General features: G+C 42.1%; 1 protein-coding gene across 1 annotated transcript in view; it reads right to left on the bottom strand.

Moving 5' to 3' along the window:
• Positions 1 to 7,416: 7,416 nt before the first annotated feature.
• LOC112071932 (far upstream element-binding protein 1-like) overlaps positions 7,417 to 21,192 on the bottom strand; it is a 35,970-nt gene continuing 22,194 nt past the window's right edge. Inside the window, 9 exon segments of the mRNA XM_070439562.1 lie at positions 7,417 to 13,032; positions 13,450 to 13,616; positions 15,319 to 15,381; positions 15,857 to 15,931; positions 16,545 to 16,670; positions 16,884 to 16,960; positions 17,638 to 17,794; positions 18,322 to 18,483; positions 21,099 to 21,192. Coding sequence (XP_070295663.1) covers positions 13,024 to 13,032; positions 13,450 to 13,616; positions 15,319 to 15,381; positions 15,857 to 15,931; positions 16,545 to 16,670; positions 16,884 to 16,960; positions 17,638 to 17,794; positions 18,322 to 18,483; positions 21,099 to 21,192 — 930 coding nt within the window. The 3' untranslated portion in view covers positions 7,417 to 13,023.

The raw sequence follows: 21,192 nt of genomic DNA, 5'->3' as shown, positions 1-21,192 counted from the left end.
TTCAGAGGACAACTGGTGTGAACGTGTTGTGGTACGATTGAGACCAAAATGGAAGTTATTTAGGCATCAACTCGCCGTGTTTGGAGGAGAATGCTGAGCCTATGACCCAAGAAACCATCCCCCACCGTCAAACATGGAGGTGGAAACATTATGCTTTGGGGGTGTTTTTCTGCTAAGGGGACAGGACACACTTCACCGCATCAAAGCGGACGATGGCACGGGCAGTACCGTTCAAATCTTGGGTTGAAAACGTCTTCCCTCAGCCAGGGTATTGAAAAATGGGTCGTGGATGGGTATTCCAGCATGACAATGACCCAAAACACACGGCCAAGGCAACAAAGGAGTGGCTCAAGAAAAAGCACATTAAGGTCCTGGAGTGGCCTAGCCAGTCTCCAGACCTTAATCCCATAGAAAATCTGTGGAGGGAGCTGAAGGTTCGAGTTGCCAAACGTCAGCCTCGAAACCTTAATGACTTGAAGAAGATCTGCAAAGAGGAGTGGGACAAAATCCCTCCTGAGATGTGTGCAAACCTGGTGGCCAACTACAAGAAACGTCTGACCTCTGATTGCCAACAAGGGTTTTGCCACCAAGTACCAAGTTATGTTTTGCAGAGGGGTCAAATACTTATTTCCCTCATTAAAATGCAAATCAATTTATAACATTTTTGACATGGGTTTTTCTGGATTTTTTGTTGTTGTTACTCTGTCTCTCACTGTTCAAATAAATCTACCATTAAAATTAGACTGATCATTTCTTTGTCAGTGGGCAAACGTACAAAATCAGCAGGGGATCAAATACTTTTTTCCCTCATTGTACATGAGTGGTAAGTCAGGACTGATGTTGACTTAGTTCCTAATATGAACTGTAACTCAGTAAAATCTTTGAAGTTGTTGCATGTTGAGTTTATAGTTTTATTCAGTGTACATAATATTACATTGTCTTAAAATTTCACACCATTTTAGGACCCACAGGCTGTCCCAAAACAAAGAGGATTATAATAGTTGACTAAGGCCTTTAGAGTCAACTAAAGGCCTTATAATAAGGCCTTTAGTTGACTCTAAAATGTTGTATTCTATACCCATTTGAAGCGAAACAAGTTTGCGTTTGAAAAGATTAAAGATTCTCTCAGGGGACCTTTATTTTAGGGTACCCCAAGTTTAGGAACCACTTTACTACTAACCTCTCTCCCCGCTTGCCTCAATGTTTCCTCGGTTTATCTCCGTTGCCTCCTTCACTGCAGCCCGACTCACCACTGTCTGTCTCACTAACGTTAATCTCTATAAAGAAAAGTTATTTTATAAGAATGTATAGTACCCCATCTTTTGATTATACCTAGTTTAATTCTAGTCAGCTGCTGAAATAGTTTGTTTCACCTCTAGGCCTGCTATGTCGTGAGCGGACAAAGTTGTGAATGTAGATAAACGATCGTTAACATTTTAAAAATGGTGAATAAACGCTATTTCACAAATAAAAATATGCATAGACGGCGTTTACCCTCCACTACATCCCTGGTTGGATCTGGCAAAACACATTCATAAATATCAATATCCTGCCAGGCAGGCTTGAATGTACATTTGCCCAGAATTGTACCCATATATGTAACGCTTGGCGACGCCTAATCAGTCAGTTCTGCACCTGCCTGGCTGAGTGCTAGTGTGGGTGGAATTAGCGATCTCGCCTGGCAACCAGAGTACAAAAGAGGTGAGGTAATTAAACACTGTAGTCTGACTGGAATTTAAATTCACAAGGTCAATATATTTCTCTAATATTTGTTAATTTTCAGTTCAGAGTGCTGTTATGAGAACTTTGTTATCAATGTTCATAAACTTCAATTAAACCTACTCAGTCTGCAACCCAGAGTTTGTAAGATTCTGGTTGAATGAAACAGACAAGAGTCCCAGCTTACAAAAATCAGTGTTTATTCACGAGAACGTTCTAGTCCATTGTACAAAAACATCCGTTTTATACTGGCTCCTTACGCACATTCCTTCACACAAACAGTAGCTATCCTACACACATACACAAACAGTAGGTGAGTTTCATCCTTCTCCATAGTTCTCACCACAGTGTATCACTACCCAGCCGACAGTTCCGTTCCCCCGAGATTAGGGAAACCTTGATAAGTACTCCCTGTCCTATCATGAGTTTCTCAGAGTTCTAGCCAGGTCAAGTCAAACAGTTTAATTGTTCTCGGTATTTTCTTACACACACAAGTTCAAATCTTAAGCTACGCCTTGCTCAGACAGTGTGTTTTTCCACTACACAGATACATTGTTTAATCTGCAACATGTTTCATAATTTTCTGCCAGCCTAACAGTTTCTCCCCTCCGCGGTTGGAGACAGAACGTCCTGTAAGGAACACAGTAGTCCAGCTTGTCTGTTGATAGCTCCTGTTATCATGTTTCCCACATGCACCCTGCTTATGTACTAAAAAGGAACAAAAAGGTCCTTGTTCCAATTCTGACTAAAACTACACACATCAGATTATAGTTTCATGATTCTAATCAATTTCAAGTAATGTTATCTGTACCATTAAAGGCCAAGGTCTCTTCACGTAAATTCAGGTTTTAAATTGTCTTTGTAGTAAGGGGGGGGGGGGGAGACACTAGCGACTCAAATAGTTCAGATGTGAGCTACAAGTATTCAGGCAGAAAAGTCACACAAAAATAATCTATGACTTGTTGAGTGTGATAGAAAGCAATTTGCCCCGGTTGTGAGTTTATAATGGTGCGATGGAAAGAGTGGGATACTGTAATAAATGATGTTTTTATTGACCTTAACACTTAGCTATAATATTGTTATAATGCCTTCATTATTAAAGCAGACGTGGTTGTGACACTTTGCTACACCCCACAGTTAATCACGTTCTGCTTTTAACAGATACTAACCGCATTCCCACACACACAGAGACAGATGGCTGACACAGACCATTTATGAGCACTGATAAGGCAGGGGGCGCTCTGACCTCATGCGCCAGCTGCTGGTGTCTGCATCAACATCTTGTCATTGCAGAAACAACCCAGACAGGCAGGGCACTAAACGAGCACGCGCATGCACACACACACACACACACACACAAACCCCTGTTTCAGGCGGGAGTTCCAAGGACAAAGAACACTACTGAGAACCAATGGAACATTGATATCAGCCTGAAGGGGACCGCCCTCCACTCACAGCGACCAGTCAGGAGAGCAGAACTWCTAGAATCWACCTACGTCATTTCACTGTATAAAATGTATTGCACAATATGAGTCGGGGCTCCTCCTGCTAGATCCCTCTGAGCTAAATGGACGAGCCCGTGCACGTGTTGTCAGATATCTTTACAACTTAATAAACTGTCTTAAATATCATACCTTATCCACCTGGTCTAGCGTCTCAACTTGGTCTCTCTCTAGTAACTATCATCAACTTTAACAATACTTAAGAGTGGACGTGCATTAACGCGTAATACAAAATGAGCAGAGCATTTTGTCAGGCAATGCTATCAGGACAAAATGTTGGAAATTAACTACGGCGGTACTTCGCTTTGGAAAGTGAGGACGCGTTCACCCTCCCAAATTCCATGAAGCCATTCTCTATTTAACGGCAAGCTACGCAGACCCTCGTAGACGCGCGCGAGCAGTGTTGGTACAATGACTGAATAACGTGTACATTTATTTAGCAAAGCAGCGGTGTGGTCAGCGTGTCAGGTCCAAATCGGTGACGAACCAATTATTTATTTTTTAACCAGGTAGGCCAGTTGAGAACAAGTTCTCATTTACAACTGCGACCTGGCCAAGATAAAAAGCAGTGCGACAAAAACATATTTACTCCAGCGATCAACAGGGGAAAAAAACATTCAACAACTTCAAATATTTTACTAAGTTACAGTTCAAAGTTAAATCAATTTAAATACATTTATTAGGACCTAATTTATGGATTTCACATGACTGTGCAAGAGTGACACCATGGGTGGGGCTGGGAGGGCACAGGCCCACCCACTGGGGAGCCAATTATTGTACCCAGCACAAGGTGCATCTGTGTAATGGTCATGCTGTTTAATCAGCTTATTGATATGCCACACCTGTCAGGTGGATGGATCATCTTGGCAAAGGAGAAATGCTCAATAACAGGGATGTAAACCAATGTGTGCACAACATTTGAGAAAAATCAGCTTCCTGTTCAGTGTGTTATAGTAAGTGAATCCCCCCATGTGTGCAGCNTGTCAATGACCAGATTATGGGGATGACTAAATGCAATAAAGGAGTGTAAAATGTTATAAAACAATAACGTTTTCATTGCCTGTTGGTCTTMACATTTTCACGATTGTAACTTAAACATGCAGACTTAAATCAATACAACACAGAGCTTATGGTTCAAAAGTAAAAAATAAAAAAAATCAATTATCATGTCCAGGGTGAATAAATGTTTTATTTATGTATATCTTGTCCCATCGCGCTCAAGTGATTCACATTGGTGCGGCTGGCGTCCGGGTTAAGCGGGCATTGTGTCAAGAAGCAGTGCGGCTTGGTTGGGTTGTGTTTCGGAGGACGCATGGCTCTCGACGTTCACCTCTCCGGAGTCCGTACGGGAGTTGCAGCGATGGGACAAGACTAACTACTAATTGGATATCACAAAATTGGGGCGAAAAAGTGGTATATTTTTTTAAAGTATTTATAAACCTTGGAGACAATTGAGACATGGATTGTGTATGTGTGCCATTCAGAGGGTAAATTGGCAAGACAAAAAGTTGTAAGGTGCCGTTGAATGGGTTATGGTAGTAGGTGCCAGGCGCACCAGTTTGAGTATATCAAGAACTGCAACTCTGCTGGGGTTTTTCAACACTAAGTTTCCTGTGTGTATCAAGAATGGTCCACCACACAAAGGACATCGAGCCAACTTAACTATGGGAAGCATTGGAGTCAACCTGGGCCAGCATTCCTGTGGAACGCTTTTGACAACTTGTAGAGTCCATACCCTGACGAATTGAGGCTGTTCTGAGGGCAAAAGGGKGTTCAACTCAATATTATGAAGGTGTTCCTAATGGTTGGTACACTGTATATCAAAGATTGAAGAATGTTATTAGGCCCCAGGAAGAGTAATGGGATACTTAATAAATACAGACAAGTGAATGTCAGTAGCTGAATTTGTATCAGTTTGTAAGAATGAGTGGTTACAAGACATGTAGACCTTGCAAACACAGAAAGAAGGGTGTTCCACAATCTTTGTTTAACAATGGCTAAAAGTCACAGCTGGACAAGGTCAAAAATAAATTGTTAAAGTCCTTGAGGAATTTTGAAGCCATTCTCGAAGCGGGTTGGTCTGCTCCAGCAACAGCACGCTTTTCTCCTGTCACCGAGGCCCCGGTTCTGCAGCCACGCTGCTCCAATCGACGTGTGCTGCTTCTGACGTTCAACTTAATAAAATAATTCTCACATGCTGACCAGACCCCACAGACGTTGATTTTGTCCACCCACACCAGATCAGGACACACAGGTTGAAATAACAAAAGTGAACTCTGACAAACTATATAAACAATTTCCAGACAGGCCGAAAAGCATGAAACATTTATGGAAATTTAGCTAGCTCGCTGTTGCTGGCTAATTTGTCCTGGGGTATAATCATTGGGTTTTTATTTTATGCACAAGGTCCTCTACTCTGAAATTTAATCCACAGATAAACAGAGTTAGTTTCTAGTAATCTCTACTCGTTCAGACTTCTTTGGAATTAATATGGCAACCAACTTCAAGATGTATTACCACCACCAACTGGCCTGTGGTCATCTTTCAATCACCCACGTGGGTATATGCTCCTAAAAACCAGAGGAGATAAGTACTTTACACCACTGTGCTCCTAAGTAAAGATAACCAAAATAACTACCCAAAGTAGTACTTTAAAGTATCTGTACTTTACTATTTAGGCCAACTTTTAATTCACTACATTCCTAAAGACAGTAACATACTTTTTACTCCCTACATTTTCCCTGACACCCAAAAGTACTTGATACATTTTCAATGCTTAGCAGGACAGAAAAATGGTCCAATGCACACACTTATCAAGAGAACATCCCTACTGCCTCTGAACTGGCGGACTTAAACACAAATGCATCTTTTATAAATTAATGTCTGAGTGTGCCCTTGGCTATCCGTAAATAAAAAAATTGTGTGGTCTGCTTTTCTTAATATAAGATATTCAAAATGATTTACACTTACTTTTGATACTTAAGTATATTTAGAACCAAATCCTTTTAGACTTCCTCAAGTAGTATTTTCCTGGGTGACTAACACTTTTACTTGAGTCATTTTCTATTAAGGTATCTTTACTTTTACTTAAGTATGACAATTGGGTACTTTTCCGGCCACTGATCAAGCGTCACAAATAGAACCAAGTTCTATTTTAGCGGCTGGCTACGGAAACCCTCGTAGACGCGTGCGAGCAGTGTTGGTACAATGATTTAATAACGTGTACATTTATTTAAAGCGAGCGGTGTGGTCAGCGTGTCAGGTCCAAATCGGTGACGAACCAATTATTATTATTTTTAAACCAGGTAGGCCAGTTGAGAACAAATTCTCATTTACAACTGCGACCTGGCCAAGATAAAAAGCAGTGCTACAAAAACATATTTACTCCAGCGAACAGGGAAAAAAACATAAAAAGCAAAATTCAACATATTCAAATATTTTACTAAGTTACAGTTCAAAGTTATGTCAATTTAAATACATCCATTAGGCCCTAATTTATGGATTTCACATGACTGTGCAAGAGTGAAGCCATGGGTGGGGCTGGGAGGGCACAGGCCCACCCACTGGGGAGCCAATCAATACCCCCCCCCCCCCCCCAAAAAAAAAGGGCTTCATTACAGAAATACTTTTGAGCACCCCACCCACATTCTCTAAAATTACTTTGGAGAAGCCTTATGGTAGAGAAATTAACATTAAAATCAATGGCAACAGCTCTGGTGGACATTCCTGCAGTCAGCATGGCAATTGCACACTCCCTCAACTTGAGACATCTGTGGCTTTGTGTTGTGGCAAAACTGCACATTTTAGAATTGCCTTTTATTGTCCCCAGCACAAGGTGCAGCTGTGTAATCGTCATGCTGTTTAATCAGCTGCTTGATATGCCACACCTGTCTGGTGGATGGATCATCTTGGCAAAGGAGAAATGCTCATTAACAGGGATGTAAACCAATGTGTGCACAACATTTGAGAAAAATCAGCTTCCTGTTCAGTGTGTTATAGTAAGTGAATCCCCCCATGTGTGCAGCACCAAGAAAAGCAGGTCCCACCCTGTACAGAGAGCTTTATGCAGCTTAAACAATTATTGTCAAAGTGGTCAACTGCACACAGGTGTGTTCATTTGGGAATTGTTCCCAGACAAACCAGGACTATAAATGTTTAGTATCAGTAACATCAAACAAGGAACAGACACGATGGCTAAATGTTACAACTTTATTACTGGACAGGGCAACAAAGACGCAGAACAGTCATTTCATAAAGACAGGAAACAACAAACAAAAAAGATACATTTGATAATATTAAGGCATCACAAGAAACATGTTTAAATGTRTTTACCTCTAAGGCATGCTCCATATTTCTCCCTTCTGATTTAGTCTTCTAGACTACACCCCAAACTCCTTGAAACACTTTGCTCAGAGATGGAGCATCTAACACACAGATTACACTAATTGATGAAAAAAGCAAATCACTAGCAGAGGTATGTGAGTTCTAATGAACGAAGTGGAAACTAGAATAGCCAACTACAATTTCCTGCCATAATGGTTGAAAAACACAATAGCAGCAGTTCCTGGTTACTTCATCTATCTCTAGCTGTGATCTAAATTAACAGTGGTAGCACTGGTGCTCCTAATTTAAAATGATCTAGGAGCACCAGAATATTCAAATTTTTGTTTGAGGTAGCATAATGGGCTTTAAATTAATTCTAGCTACTTTTGAAGCACATGTTGAGCTCTGGAAACTAATATTAAACCCCGTAGAAAGATAAAATGTTGATTGAAAAACCTTCCATTGAAATTAGTCATTTATGGAATACTAGGTTTCTACATTGTGTCAAAGCACTACCTATTGAGATTATTAAATTCTACACTGTCTCTCTAAAGAGCATCAAGTTYGTGATGAGACATGCAAGTCACTCATTCGATGGTCTCCTGAAGAAGCTATCCCTTCCTCTCCCTCTGTGCCCCCAGATGTTTGATATACTGGTCAAGTAACCAGGTTGTTAGCACGCTAGGTTGAGGTAACATGACTGAACAAAAATGTTGAGAAAAAAAAAGATTTGCCAGAGAGCAGCTTTGGAACGACCCACGACCCGGTTTATGAACAGGGACAAAAACAAAACAAAAATCTACCAGCCACTGACAGCTATATGTTTTTATWTTTACCAGCCAATACATTTGCCATGACACCAAAATCTTTACCTCTTGGTTTAGTTTTTCCAGGTGTGGGTACCCCCCCCTTTATTTTATAAGGTTCACTCAATCACAAAAAAAAAAAAAATTGGATAGGATAGTCCACAGCAATGCTTACACTAGATCAGGAGCTCACTTAAGAGGTCTGGGGAAGAAAATATATATGTAAAGTTTCCCTTTAATTTCAATTGCGCACCTGAAAAGGGTTTTTGGCTGGTGGTGTTTCTGTACTGTATGCAATAGCAAAGTTCGCAAAACAAAAGACCCCTACATATCACGATGCCAGTTAATCCTACGTTGCAGTTAACATTTAATTTGGAAAGTTATTGGGAAAGCCTTTAGAAATTACTATTTGGGCATCACTACCTGGCTACACAAAGTAGCCGACAGTCAGGCCGTTAGGGCGCCAGAAATAGAAATCACTGATTTATTCTTTACACGTATGCTTTAGATGGAATGAATCTGCGCTCGCTTTCTCCTCCAGGGCACTCTGAATCAACTGGCCAGTTTAGGGCTCCCGAGGGGCGCAGCGGCTTAAGGCACTGCATCTCGGCGCTAGAGATGTCACTACAGACCCTGGTTCGATTCCAGGCTGTATCACAACCTGCCGTGATTGGGAGTCTCATAGGGCGGCGCACAATTGGCCCAGCGTCGTCCGGGTTAGGTCGACATTGTATCTAAGATTTTTTTTGTTCTTAACTGACTTGCCTAGTTAAGTCGCTCTGGATAAGAGCGTCTGCTAAATGACTTAAATGTAAATGTAAATAAAAAAGTATAACTATTATCTGGGTGATTATTTCCCTGGTCACTCTGGTGCACCCAAAATAAAAACCTGTCAGGTCCCACAACAAAATATCTAGGAGCATATGCAATCAAAAATGGGGGAACKTTAGAATCCTGATGGCACACGCATTGGTGATTCAACTATGCAACAAAATACCTAGTTATGACAGTGGCTTGAATCCCAAATGGAACCCTATGGCCTTTCTAGTACACTACTTTTGACCAGAGCATAGAGGGCACTATATGGAATAGGGTTCTATTTGGGACACAACCAGCGGGTGAGCTGGCAAMGGCAGGCATTCAATAGAATCATCATGAAAACATGTGGAGAAACACTAGACATCAGTTCAGTTAGACAACCTGCAATAATTCTACGACATGTTACCTTTTTTTAAATAACGAGACGAGGGAAACCTGGACTAAAAATACAGCCCTAACTAGCAAACAGCATGGTAAACTTGAGCAAATCACACAATTCTGTATTTCATTGCTTTGCTTTGTTTGTTTACCTTATCTGGAGTTCGCTCTCGAATGGTCACCTACACCTTGATCATCAGCCTCAAAGGATGCCTCTCAGAGTAGTCTCCTTTACGGGAGGGACAAACTTACAGGTTCCTGTTCCTGAATCTAGAACCTACGCTGGCTTCTAGAACCTTCTCTGGCTTCCAACAGCATCTGAGTGAGAGGTGGAGGGAGGCAGGCAGCAGGGTTTTATGAGAACACCATTACAGCACTGCAGCATTGTGGCAGCGGCAATATAGAATGTATATTCAAGTTCACAACTTTCAGTCATCACCAATGAGGCAGTTGAACAGCATGAGCATCATATGCAGGTGTACTTTCATAAACGTTTGTAGACTTAACTAATACGCAAATATATATATATATGCACATAGGGCTGGCTTTATGACAGACCGAGTTGACTGTTTATATTATAGTAATGTGAAAGTACAAGGCTCAAGCTCTAAGCATCACAGATCACACTGCAGAGACTTACCAAGTTATGCGTTATAATATGCCTCATGGTAGTGTATATCAACAACAACAAAATGACCTCAGAAAATGAGAACTTAAAAAAAACAGCATGTAGAAAGAACGCTTTTTTTTGGGCAAAATTTTACTACGATAAGTCAGGTGGGAAAAGCCATCAAACCACATTGCAATTGGCCTAAGAGGGAGAAACGTTGCTGCTCCTAAAACAAACCATTACAACTCATGTTGAACCATGCAAATCATTCATCACCATCAAAATCACAGCACTATCGTCAATATACTCTATGAACAAAACAGCTGTTGATATCACTACGAATCCTACCTGGACATGGCTCATTAACATCAGGAGCACAGGCTAGTGTTACTACACAGCACAGGGTAAGCAGAAATATAATCAGGCAAATTCAGGTGAGTATAAATGGATCCCCAATCTGGGTGTAAATATATATCATAGGTCAGAACACAGCTGTTTTCCTTAGGGTCGCTTACCTGTGTGACCGCAGCAGAACCTAAGGGGTCAAGGYCTGGGATGACAGTGATACTGCAAAGATCTCACACATATGATATCTGCACCGTTTGCCACTCATTTCAGTTCAAAACAGCCTTAGGTTTTGTTTCGGGAAAACAACAGTACTCAATAGCAATAGAATAACTGCATCACTTAGAAATCAGAAGCACTTGTAGAACATTCTACTGAATGACAACCCGACATGCTGATAGGAGACATCAATAAACAGCATAGAAACAACTTCAAAATGCTACTATGAGGGGGGGGGAAACTAGAACATTTCAGACTGAATCACACCATTACTGCAGTGAAAAATATGCATCTCTAGTAGTAACTAAATTCTTGAGACTATCAAATGGCATTTATTTTTCAAATATTGATGAAATAAATTCATAGTTTACATCTCTATTCTGGCTAAGCAATGGCACTTCAGAAAAAAACTATTGTTATCTAAAAATCAAGCACTTTAACGATTTCTAACATTCCTAAATGAACCACTGCGCAAAGAATTCTGCTTTTGCAAGGAACAGATCCTTCAGATCAGAGTTCTAACAGAACAGTCCGACTGGTATTATGACAGAACACGTTCCTACCTAAAAAAACAGAGCCTAGCTAGAACTACAATGCAATATTCAATGTAATCCATGTCCAAACGGTCAAAAAAAAACAAGATTATAATTTCTAAATGACAATACCAAGATACTGTACTTTATCATAACTTTTGATACTTACCCAGTATTTGTTTTAAGGAAAAAATATGCAATTTGACAGAAACAATAAGTTTTGTAATCATCAGTCAAAGAAATACATTGACAGCCAAACTGGGTTTGTTATATATAGTCACAGTATTGTACTTACAGAGTAGGAGGTCAGAGGTCAACCCTGTTGGCTGATGGTACCGCTCAGACCAGCTCAGACCACCCCTCGGCCCTACAGACAACCTACGTTCTTCCGTTGGGTAAACTAACAGAACAATGCATGGGCAGAGCAAAAATAAAAATACGACTTTTGCATTTCACGTTTTTTTATAGTATCAAAAGGCCAGAAAATTTATACATTTTAGGGGGGGGGGAGAGAAACAAACGTTTGAATGCAATGCAATACAGCAGAACAGAACACGTCACTTTCCCTGTCCTGGAAGAGACAGAGGGAGCAGCAAAAAAAAATACGAATAATAAACTAAAGCAACATTTCTGCAGTGAGAGTCACATTTTCTGAGGAACATTTTGGATTAAAAATGTTTTCTTTCATATATACACTTGCTTTGCTTACCGCTTGTCTAAGCTTGGCTGTGAAGGAGGAAGTTACTCTGATTAAAACAATGCAGCACACTAAAAGTTACCTCAACAAAGTCTGCTTCAGGATGTCGCCAATGACGACACCCTATTCCCTATATAGTGCACTACTTTTGACAAGCGCTTAAGGGGAGCCTTGTGCACTAAACAGGAAATAGGGTACCATTTGATTCTCAGCCAGCCAGTCAGCGCAACAGACAAGATTCGATCAGTTGTTTGACAGAGATGCCACAACAACCGAACACTGTAGGTAATGCATGAGTCCCAGACGCATCATAACATTATGCCACTAATACTACATTATGGTATAAGAAACATCAGTCTAGTCCTACAATACAGGCGGAGAGGTAGGGGAAAAACAGACTAATATAACCAAGAGTAAAGACAGGTAAATTATTCTATTCAATAGTGGTCCTAAAACAGAACCTTGGGGAACACCGAAACTGGACCCCCCCCTCCCCCCAGTCAACAAGGCAGAGCGACGGACACACATCTAAAAACATTGTACTAAGTTACCAGGAGCTGTGTAGAGTTGGAGAGAAACTGAACATTGTAAAACAAAATAAAACAAAAAAAAGGTACACACGATTTGAAGTCGAGTTCATATTGTAATAGCTATTACCAACCCAACTTACCAACACAGGAGGTTTCACTTTGTTTTATTGCAAAACACAACAGGCATATTATTTAAAAACGGAGATGATTATCCATGGTTAACTAGCTAAATAACAGGAGCTCTTGAACCACATAGCATGAAGATACATGGGGCTGGAATGAACATATAATTACCTCACTAAAAAACCCAAAACCGTTCATTTAACAAGAAAAAAAAAAAAAAGGTAGAAAACCCCAAAAGATAGCAAAGGATGAAGGGTTTGTGTCTCCAGGTAGACTGCTGCCATCACATTATTGTGAAACACTTGAAAACCAACCAACCAAAGGGGAAATTAAGATCTTCAAGGCATCTGCACCATCCAACACATTTAACAAAGGGTTTTGTTTCCACAATGTCGCATTTACTTTATGTCCACTTCACATTACTGGCCCTGTGCAGAAGAAATACATAAAAACACAGGCCATGTTAACAGCAGAACCCACGGACGCAGCGTCTCCATACATCATATTAACCCTGTTTTTTTTTTTTTAAAGGGAAGAGTAACTAGCGTTAGTTTCTTCTCGCGGCCACTCCGACTCCTCTGATCCCCTAGAACACCTTGAGGAAGGAACGGGGTTAGCGACACAGACGAGCTAAAGACAGGGCTTTATAAAAACACAGCAAGGGTAGTTGAAATGAGGGCTACAGTCACAGCGTTGAAAAAAAAGAAGAAAAAAAAGACAGACGGACGATACAGAAAACAGAAATAGATAGTGGAGAAGTCGAACTAGAGTGGTGCGAGGAGGAGACAGCGGGAACCGGGGTAGGACGGTACAGGGGGACGGTAGAAGTCTTACTGGGGGTGTACCTGAGGTGCTTGTGGCTGTGCCCCCATAGCCTGTGGGCTGCCCTGTCCGTAGTAAGCAGCCTGCTGGCGGTAGTACTCCGCCCAGGCAGCACTATAATCCGGCTGACCGGCTGGCTGACCACCTGGTTGACCACCTGGTGCTGCTCCCGCCTGAGGGGCCGCTTGACCTGGGGAGGGAGGGACACGGTTAGAAACATGGATGAGACCACATTTGACTCAGACAAACAAGGCTTGGCATTAACACCAGTGTAGTGAATAAACTTAAAGAATGACGACAACAGCAAGGAACCCCACCAGACAAGTGGGATGGATAACGRTGAGTTGAGACATGGGGTGTGAACATTTAAACTATATTGTGATTGTTATCTTTTAGAAAAATACAAATCTGGAGACCCTTTTGGCCATAGAGATATTTTGACGTTTTAAACCTAATTTCCTACACATTTTGTCATGGGACTTGTACCGTGTTCTTATACCGAGTGAATAAACAAGCTAACTTAAATCAAATGGGGCACCACATCACGACTGCAATTTTAGAAACTCCCTGACTAGTTTATATTTTGGTAAGAGTTACTTCACCTTTGAGAACTTATTCAAATCAAAAATAAGTTTATACTGAAAATGTTTTACCATCCCGAAAATTATTTAAAAAAAACATGTAATAATCATATTTGAGTGGTGGCCCACCACTGCTAAATTAATATAGGGGAAACACAGATGGTGAAATGCAAAGTTTACAAGGAGGACTTCCTCTCCAGAACCAGTACAGGTGCAATGCTTAATCTGAACGGGAGTGAGCAGCAGCACAGGTCATCAGACAGACGGTCTCTTCACATTAACGTGTAATAAAATCACAGCGCCGATACAGAAATTATTGCCGTTGATATGCAGCCATTGTCAAATGGTAGATGTCTGCTTCAATACCCTAAAGGCATATCTAGAACCACACTAAAAAGACCCCACGGTGAAAAACCATGACGGTCTGACATGGAGAAATGATTCCTCTGCAAGTACAAAGCGTGAGGTTTCCCACACCATACGTGGTGTTAACAGGTTGGACGTCAATGAACACGCTGTCATACGGCACTGCTACCAGCCATCACATTGATGAGAAGTGGGACATGAAGACACGTGTACTGACCACATGGAGTAGAGGCACACAGCAGAGAACCTAAAACGGTAGCCAGGACTGCGGTAGATTGAACTACATCGCCCCCTAGCTGTCATAAGCAGGAACATATGTGCATTGTGAAATCATTAGAGGATTTCTTGATATTGTTTCAATGGCTCATTTTTTATTTATTTTTTTTATTTTTTTTTTTACAAATGGCTGTTTAAACATTAATAAAAATGTTAGNTTTTTTTTTACAAATGGCTGTTTAAACATTAATAAAAATGTTAGTTGTCACATCCTTAGTTGAAGGACCGGGGGGCGTACGGGGCCCGACCTGGCTCCTTCTGATATTTATGAATGTTTCTTAAATATCAGAAGGGTTTTATTTCTAGCTATTWTTATTGCTCCGTTGGAGCTAGGAAGAAGCTTTTCAAGACACCTGCAAATCGGTGTACTACACCAATAAACATTGATTTGGAGMTCTGCCAGCAGGTAATAAGACTAGTCAAGTCAGTGCTACCAAACTGGACCAAGGAAAGGTTTTAGAAACTACATAGATACGACTGTGAGAAGGGGAACGAACCCACCACTGGTTCTTCGGGTGGCGGGACAGAAACCCTCTGCTTTGCTCTGGGGCAGCTGTGGTGACAGGACCCTCTACTAGAGAGAGAGCTGAGAAAGGACACAGCTGCCCACAACATCTGTGCCTTGCTACAAGTTTAAACGTTGACAGTTTGAGTTGAAAGCGGTCTCACCTTGTTTCTTGTAGTACTCCTCCCAAGCCTTGGTGTAGTCCTGTGGTTGCTGACTTTGCTGCCCTGGAAATGATAAAAGACAGCTTTTAGTGCCAACAGGACAAAAACCTTCCACTCAGAGTCAACATAAACTATGTTGCTGCGCCATCTAGTCACAGCGGTAGTTGTAGTAGCACATGAGCAGGTAATTAATTGGTAGACGAGACAACAGTACGTAGGTGCACAGGAAATAAGCTGGTCTTTTTAAAACAAGGGGCCGTCTCTGTGGCTGGATTACAAAAAGACCAAAACCAGTCTAAACAGCATGGGCTTGAAAACCAACCAACCGGTTTACCGCCAACACAAATGGTCACAGCAGCCAGTGAACCACGTCTCAAGACATCGCAATCACAGCCCCCCCCCCCCCAAAAGCTTTAATTTATTTTATTGTTGTTGCCATTTCAGAGCCACATTGCCGTTTCCACTGATCCTCAATTAGTTCTAACAAACAAAAAAAGACTCAAAACTGAAGCTTGGCAAAACACATTTATGTTTATACCCATTTTCTTGTAATATTCCTCCCAGGCCTTGGAGTAATCGGCCTGCCCAGTATGCCCAGGTCCCTTGGGGTCACCTGTTAAAAATGGTACAATATAGTATTGAGAAGCATTCTGAGACTGACCATAGTTAGTCCTCCACCCCCGCTATGGGCGCTCTGCTCTGACACCAGAGATGTGGAAAATAAAAGCTACTCTGTCCATTGTGGTTTTTCAACAACAACAAAAMAGGCRGCGCCAYGTTTAAGCTCTTACTACACGACACAGGCAAGACTGTTAGGCCGGGATTCAAGCTGTAGTACATTGAGCGAACAAAAAAAGGTAATTGACACTTATGCAGACATAAAAAATAAATAAAAAATAACCATAAATGCATTCTCTGCAAAAGTCTGGGAAATTCTCTTTAGGGGAAAAGAGGTGCCTTGTCTGTAGTTCAGTGGAGCAGCGTTTGAACGCACTTTGAATGAATCCCGGTCTTAGTCTAGATGTCTACAGACCACGCAGAGGTTACCTGGGATGTATTCATTAGTACACACTAACGGTTTGGCAACAGGAAATCATGTTTCTATTGGACAAATTGAGGTATGTTCCTGCCTGTTTTGTTCCAATTGCTTCTGTTTGGTTCATAGTGAATACATCCCAGCAGAGAACCAGAGGCTGTGATAGAGGGGGGGGGAGAAGCCAGGTTACCTTGCCCGTTGGCCTGTGTGGTGCCAGGGGCACCGCCGGTGGGTGTCATGGGGGCCTGGGGTTGCTGCTGGTACTGGGAGTAATACGCTGCCCAGGCCGCTGCGTTGGCATCAGCTGCAGCTTTACCTACAATCAATACACACATTAGATACGTCTTCCCTGTTGATATATCTACACAGGATAAACATGTCTTAGCTTAGGGCCTTGCAGAACGGAGCCAAAAAAACTCAGATTGTCTCAACTACAATTTTAAAAAAAGGGCCTTGTAGTTCAATCTATTTAACCAGGTGAATGTTTCCATTTCTCAATAGATTATCACATTGGATGGTGTTAACTTACCAGGATCCGGCTGTCCTTGCTGCCAGTGGGGGAAGCCGTTGCCCCAACCCTGAGGCTGGTAGGGAGCGGGAGGACCACTGAGGAGACAAACCATCAAAAAACGCTGGCTAGTAACAACAAACTATAATACATGTGATAAATGAAAAGCTTCTGTATCAAATCTGAGGTTCTCCCATTTAATTGTATTTCATAAAGCTAAATATATTTATAAAGTGGCAATGTGACTTTTTGGGGGACCTGACCAAATTCACATAGAAAACTGAGATCTAGATCTGTCATTCTACTTGAAAAGAAGTTTAAGCGCTAGATCTGTTCTATTTCTATACTTCCCACTCTTAAGTTTAGTTTTTGTGTCTTTAACTTTCGGATTTGTACACCAGCTTCAAAACAGCTGAAAATACAATGTTTTTGGCTATGAAAAATATATTTCGCATCGGTTTAGATGCTACAATGATTCTCTACACTAGACTTACTTTGACAAACTGAAATTATGCGAACTACTAGAGTTTCAGCAACCAGGAAATGTCAGTGATTTCTGCGCAGTGCAACTTTAATGCACTCATTCAGCCTACTTTGCTTGTAAAATATCCATTGCCACCCATGAAGTCATTTTTAAACGTGGTTTTATGCGTTTTCTGCTAAATGAAATGCCTAGACTAAACTAAAAACCAACAGCCCACCCCCCCAGATGTAAATATTGGTGGGGGAGAGAAAGCTATTTAAATTTCAGTGAAAAGCCTGAGAGTCTCCTTACTGTGGTCCTGGCGGTCCCTGGTTGTAGGGACCGGGGTTGTAGGGACCCATCTGAGCAGGGTGCCCAGGAGGGCCGGGGGGGCCGTTGGGGGAGAGGCGTGGGGGCTTGGGGTGGGGAGCAGGGGGGGGGGGGGGGGGGTGCGGGGGGGGGGGGGGGGGGGGGGGGGGGGGGGGGGGGGGGGGGGGGGGGGGGGGGGGGGGGGGGGGGGGGGGGGGGGGGGGGGGGGGGGGGGGGGGGTGGGGGGGGGGGGGGGGGGGGGGGGGGGGGGGGGGGGGGGGGGGGGGGGGGGGGGGGGGGTGGGGGGGGGGGGGGGGGGGGGGGTGGGGGGGGGGGGGGGGGGGAGACGGACCTCCCGTGGGGCTGGAGGACCTTGGGACCACCATTGGACTGATGGACCCTGGGGGGGGGGGGGGGGGGCATGGAGTGGGAGGGTTGTCAAACAGCGTACTGGGCAACAGAATTAGAAGACATGATAAATGCAATGGCTGTAGAAAGTTGAGACTGAAGTAAGATAAAGATGAGAGCAGGCTCAGTGCTTACGGACCAGTCAGTAATTCAGATAACATTTGATTTTCTAGTTAAAATTATAAAAAAAAGTGATCCACTAAACTTCTACACTACTGTCTAGTGATTGAGACAAGTATGATTTCTACTACAGACAAATGAACAGTGAAAACCCACTCACCCCGATCTTCTCCTCGACCAGCTGCCGTGCGTAGTCTATCTGTTGGTGTGATCCTCGGACGGTGAACATTTTAATGTTGGGGTCGGAGTTGGGCGGAGGGTTTCTCTGGAGCTCGATACGCGCCCCAGACTGCTGGCTGATGCCCTTGATGGTCTCTCCTCCTGGAGAGGGACAGAGGAGGGAGGACTGTTCAGACTAAACCAGAAAACGTCAATTTCCAGAAGAGAATGTGGTGCGCTTGGTTCTTCCTCTTGGTCCCTCATGAACATGACCCAGGGATATTAAAATGGAACCAGACGAGATTCTGGCTACCATATTCTAATGCTTGGTTGCCTAACATTACTAACATTGTTATATGATAACGCCATGAGGGAACGAACCCACCACTGGTTCTTTGGGTGGCAGGAGAGAAAACCTCTGTAGCTGTTGCACAAAACACTKAAGTTTCTAAAACAGTTTGAATGATGTCTGAGTATAACATAACTCATATGGCAGGCGAAAACCTGAGAAAAATCCAACCAGGAAGTGGGAAATCTGGGGTTTGTAGGTTTTCAACTCTTGGCCTATCGAATACACGGTGTCTATGGGGTCATTTTGCACTTCCTAAGACTTCCACYWGATGTCAACCATCTTTAGAACCTTGTTTGATGCTTCTACTGTGAAGTGGGGCCGAATGAGAGGGGAATGAGTCAGAGGTYTGSCAGAATGCCTTGAGCTCGTGACGCTCGTTCACGTGAGAGCGAGCTCTGTTCCATTTCTTTTCTGAAGACAAAGGAATTATCCGGTTGGAACATTATTGAAGAATTGTGTTAAAAACATCCTAAAGATTGATTCTATACTTCGTTTGACATGTTTCTACAGACTGTAATATGACTGAACTTTTGCCTGGACCTGCCCGCGTGTCGTGAGTTTAGATTGTGTACTGAACGCGCGAACAACAAGGAGGAATTTGGACATAAATTGACTTTATGGAACAAATCAAACATTTATTGTGGAACTGGGATTCCTGGGAGTGCATTCTGATGAAGCTCATCAAAGGTAAGTGAATATTTATAATGCCATTTCTGACTTATGTTGACTCCAACATGGCGGATATCTTATGGGGTTGTGTTGGTCTCTGAGTGCCGTACTCAGATTATTGCATGGTTTGCTGTTTCCGTAAAGTTTATTTTAAATCTGACACAGCGGTTGCATTAAGGAGAAGTATATCTTTAAATCTGTGAATAACACTTGTGTCTTTTATCAATGTTTATTATGGAGTATTTCTGTGATTTGATGTGGCTCAGTGCAAATTCACGGGATGTTTTTGGAGGCAAAGCAAATGTAAACTGAGGTTTTTAGATATAAATATGAACTTGATCAAACAAAACATACATGTATTGTGAACATGTTGTCCCGGGAGTGTCATCTGATGAGAACATCAAAGGTTAGTGAATATTTCTGCTTTTTGTGACTCCTCTCTTTGGTTGGAAAATCGCTGTATGCTTTCTGTGACTAGTTACTGACCTAACATAATGATATGTTCTGCTTTCGCCGAAAAGCTTTTTTTCCTTCTTTTTTTAAATTATATATATATATATATATTTTTTTTTTTTTATCGGACACTGTGGTTGGATTAACGAGAATTGTATCTTTAAAATGGTGTCTAATAGTTGTATGTTTGAGAAAATTGAATTATGAGATCTGTTGATTGAATTTGGGTTCCGCCAGTCCTAGACTGGTTAATGAAAATGTCAATCATTATTTGAATATGTTGGTAACTAGTTGTATAATCGTGATAATGCCCTCGAAGCCAGTGTTTGGAAGATATGTCACGGTTTGCCAAACTGAAACCAACACCTGTGCCAATACACAGCATTCGGAAGTATTCAGACCTTGACTTTCTCCACATTTTGTTACGTTACAGCCTTATTCTAAAACGGGTTAAAAAAAATGTTTAAGTCCTCAATCTACACACAATACCCTGTATTGACAAAACGAAAACAGGTTTAGAAATTTTTGCAAATATTAGATAAACAATCTCGCTTATTTACATAAGTATTCAGACCCTTTGATATGAGACTATAAATTGAGCTCAGATACATCCTGTTAACATTGATCATCCTTGAAATGTTTCTACAACTTGATTGGACTCCACCTGTGGTAAATTCAATTGATTGGACATGATTTGGAAAAGCACACACCTGTCTATATAAAAGGTCCCACAGTTGACAGTGCATGTCAGAGCAAAATCCAAGTAATCGGCCGTAAAGCTCCGAGACAGGATTGTCTCGAGGCACAGATCTGATGAAGGGTACATCATGCGATGGGGATATTTTTCAGCGGCAGGGGCCTGGAGACTAGTCAGGATCGAGGGAAAGATGAAAAAAGCAAAGTGGTCCTGCCCAAATACAGGTGCGCCAAGCTTGTAGCGTCAAACCCAAGAAAACTCAAGGCTGTAATCACTGCCAAAGGCGTTTCAAMGTACTGAGTAAAGGGTCTGAATATTTAAGTAAATTTGACACACTAATACACATCAATATATTGGCTTTTTTTTTTTTGCTTTGTCATTATAGGTTATTGTTTGTAGATTGATGAGGGGGAAAAACAATTCAACCCATTTTAGAATAAGGCTGTAATGTAACAGTCTGAATACTTTCCAACCGCACAGTATATCTTCCAAACGCCGGCTTCTCGGGCATTATCACTTCAGTGTGAGGGCCTTCCAGTCAAAAGACGTGCACTATATAGGGAACAGGGTGCCTTTTTTGGACGCAACCAGTCTAAGTTCACCTACCTTTGCCGATGATGAGTCCAGTCTTCATGGTAGGGACGGTGAAGGTGAACTCCTGCAGTCCACCAGGAGGACCCATGTTCCAGTTACCCCCCCC

The sequence above is a fragment of the Salvelinus sp. IW2-2015 genome, unplaced genomic scaffold (assembly GCF_002910315.2).
Source record: "Salvelinus sp. IW2-2015 unplaced genomic scaffold, ASM291031v2 Un_scaffold1774, whole genome shotgun sequence".
Classification (NCBI taxonomy): Eukaryota; Metazoa; Chordata; class Actinopteri; order Salmoniformes; family Salmonidae; genus Salvelinus; species Salvelinus sp. IW2-2015.
This window is presented reverse-complemented; position numbering and strand designations above follow the sequence as displayed.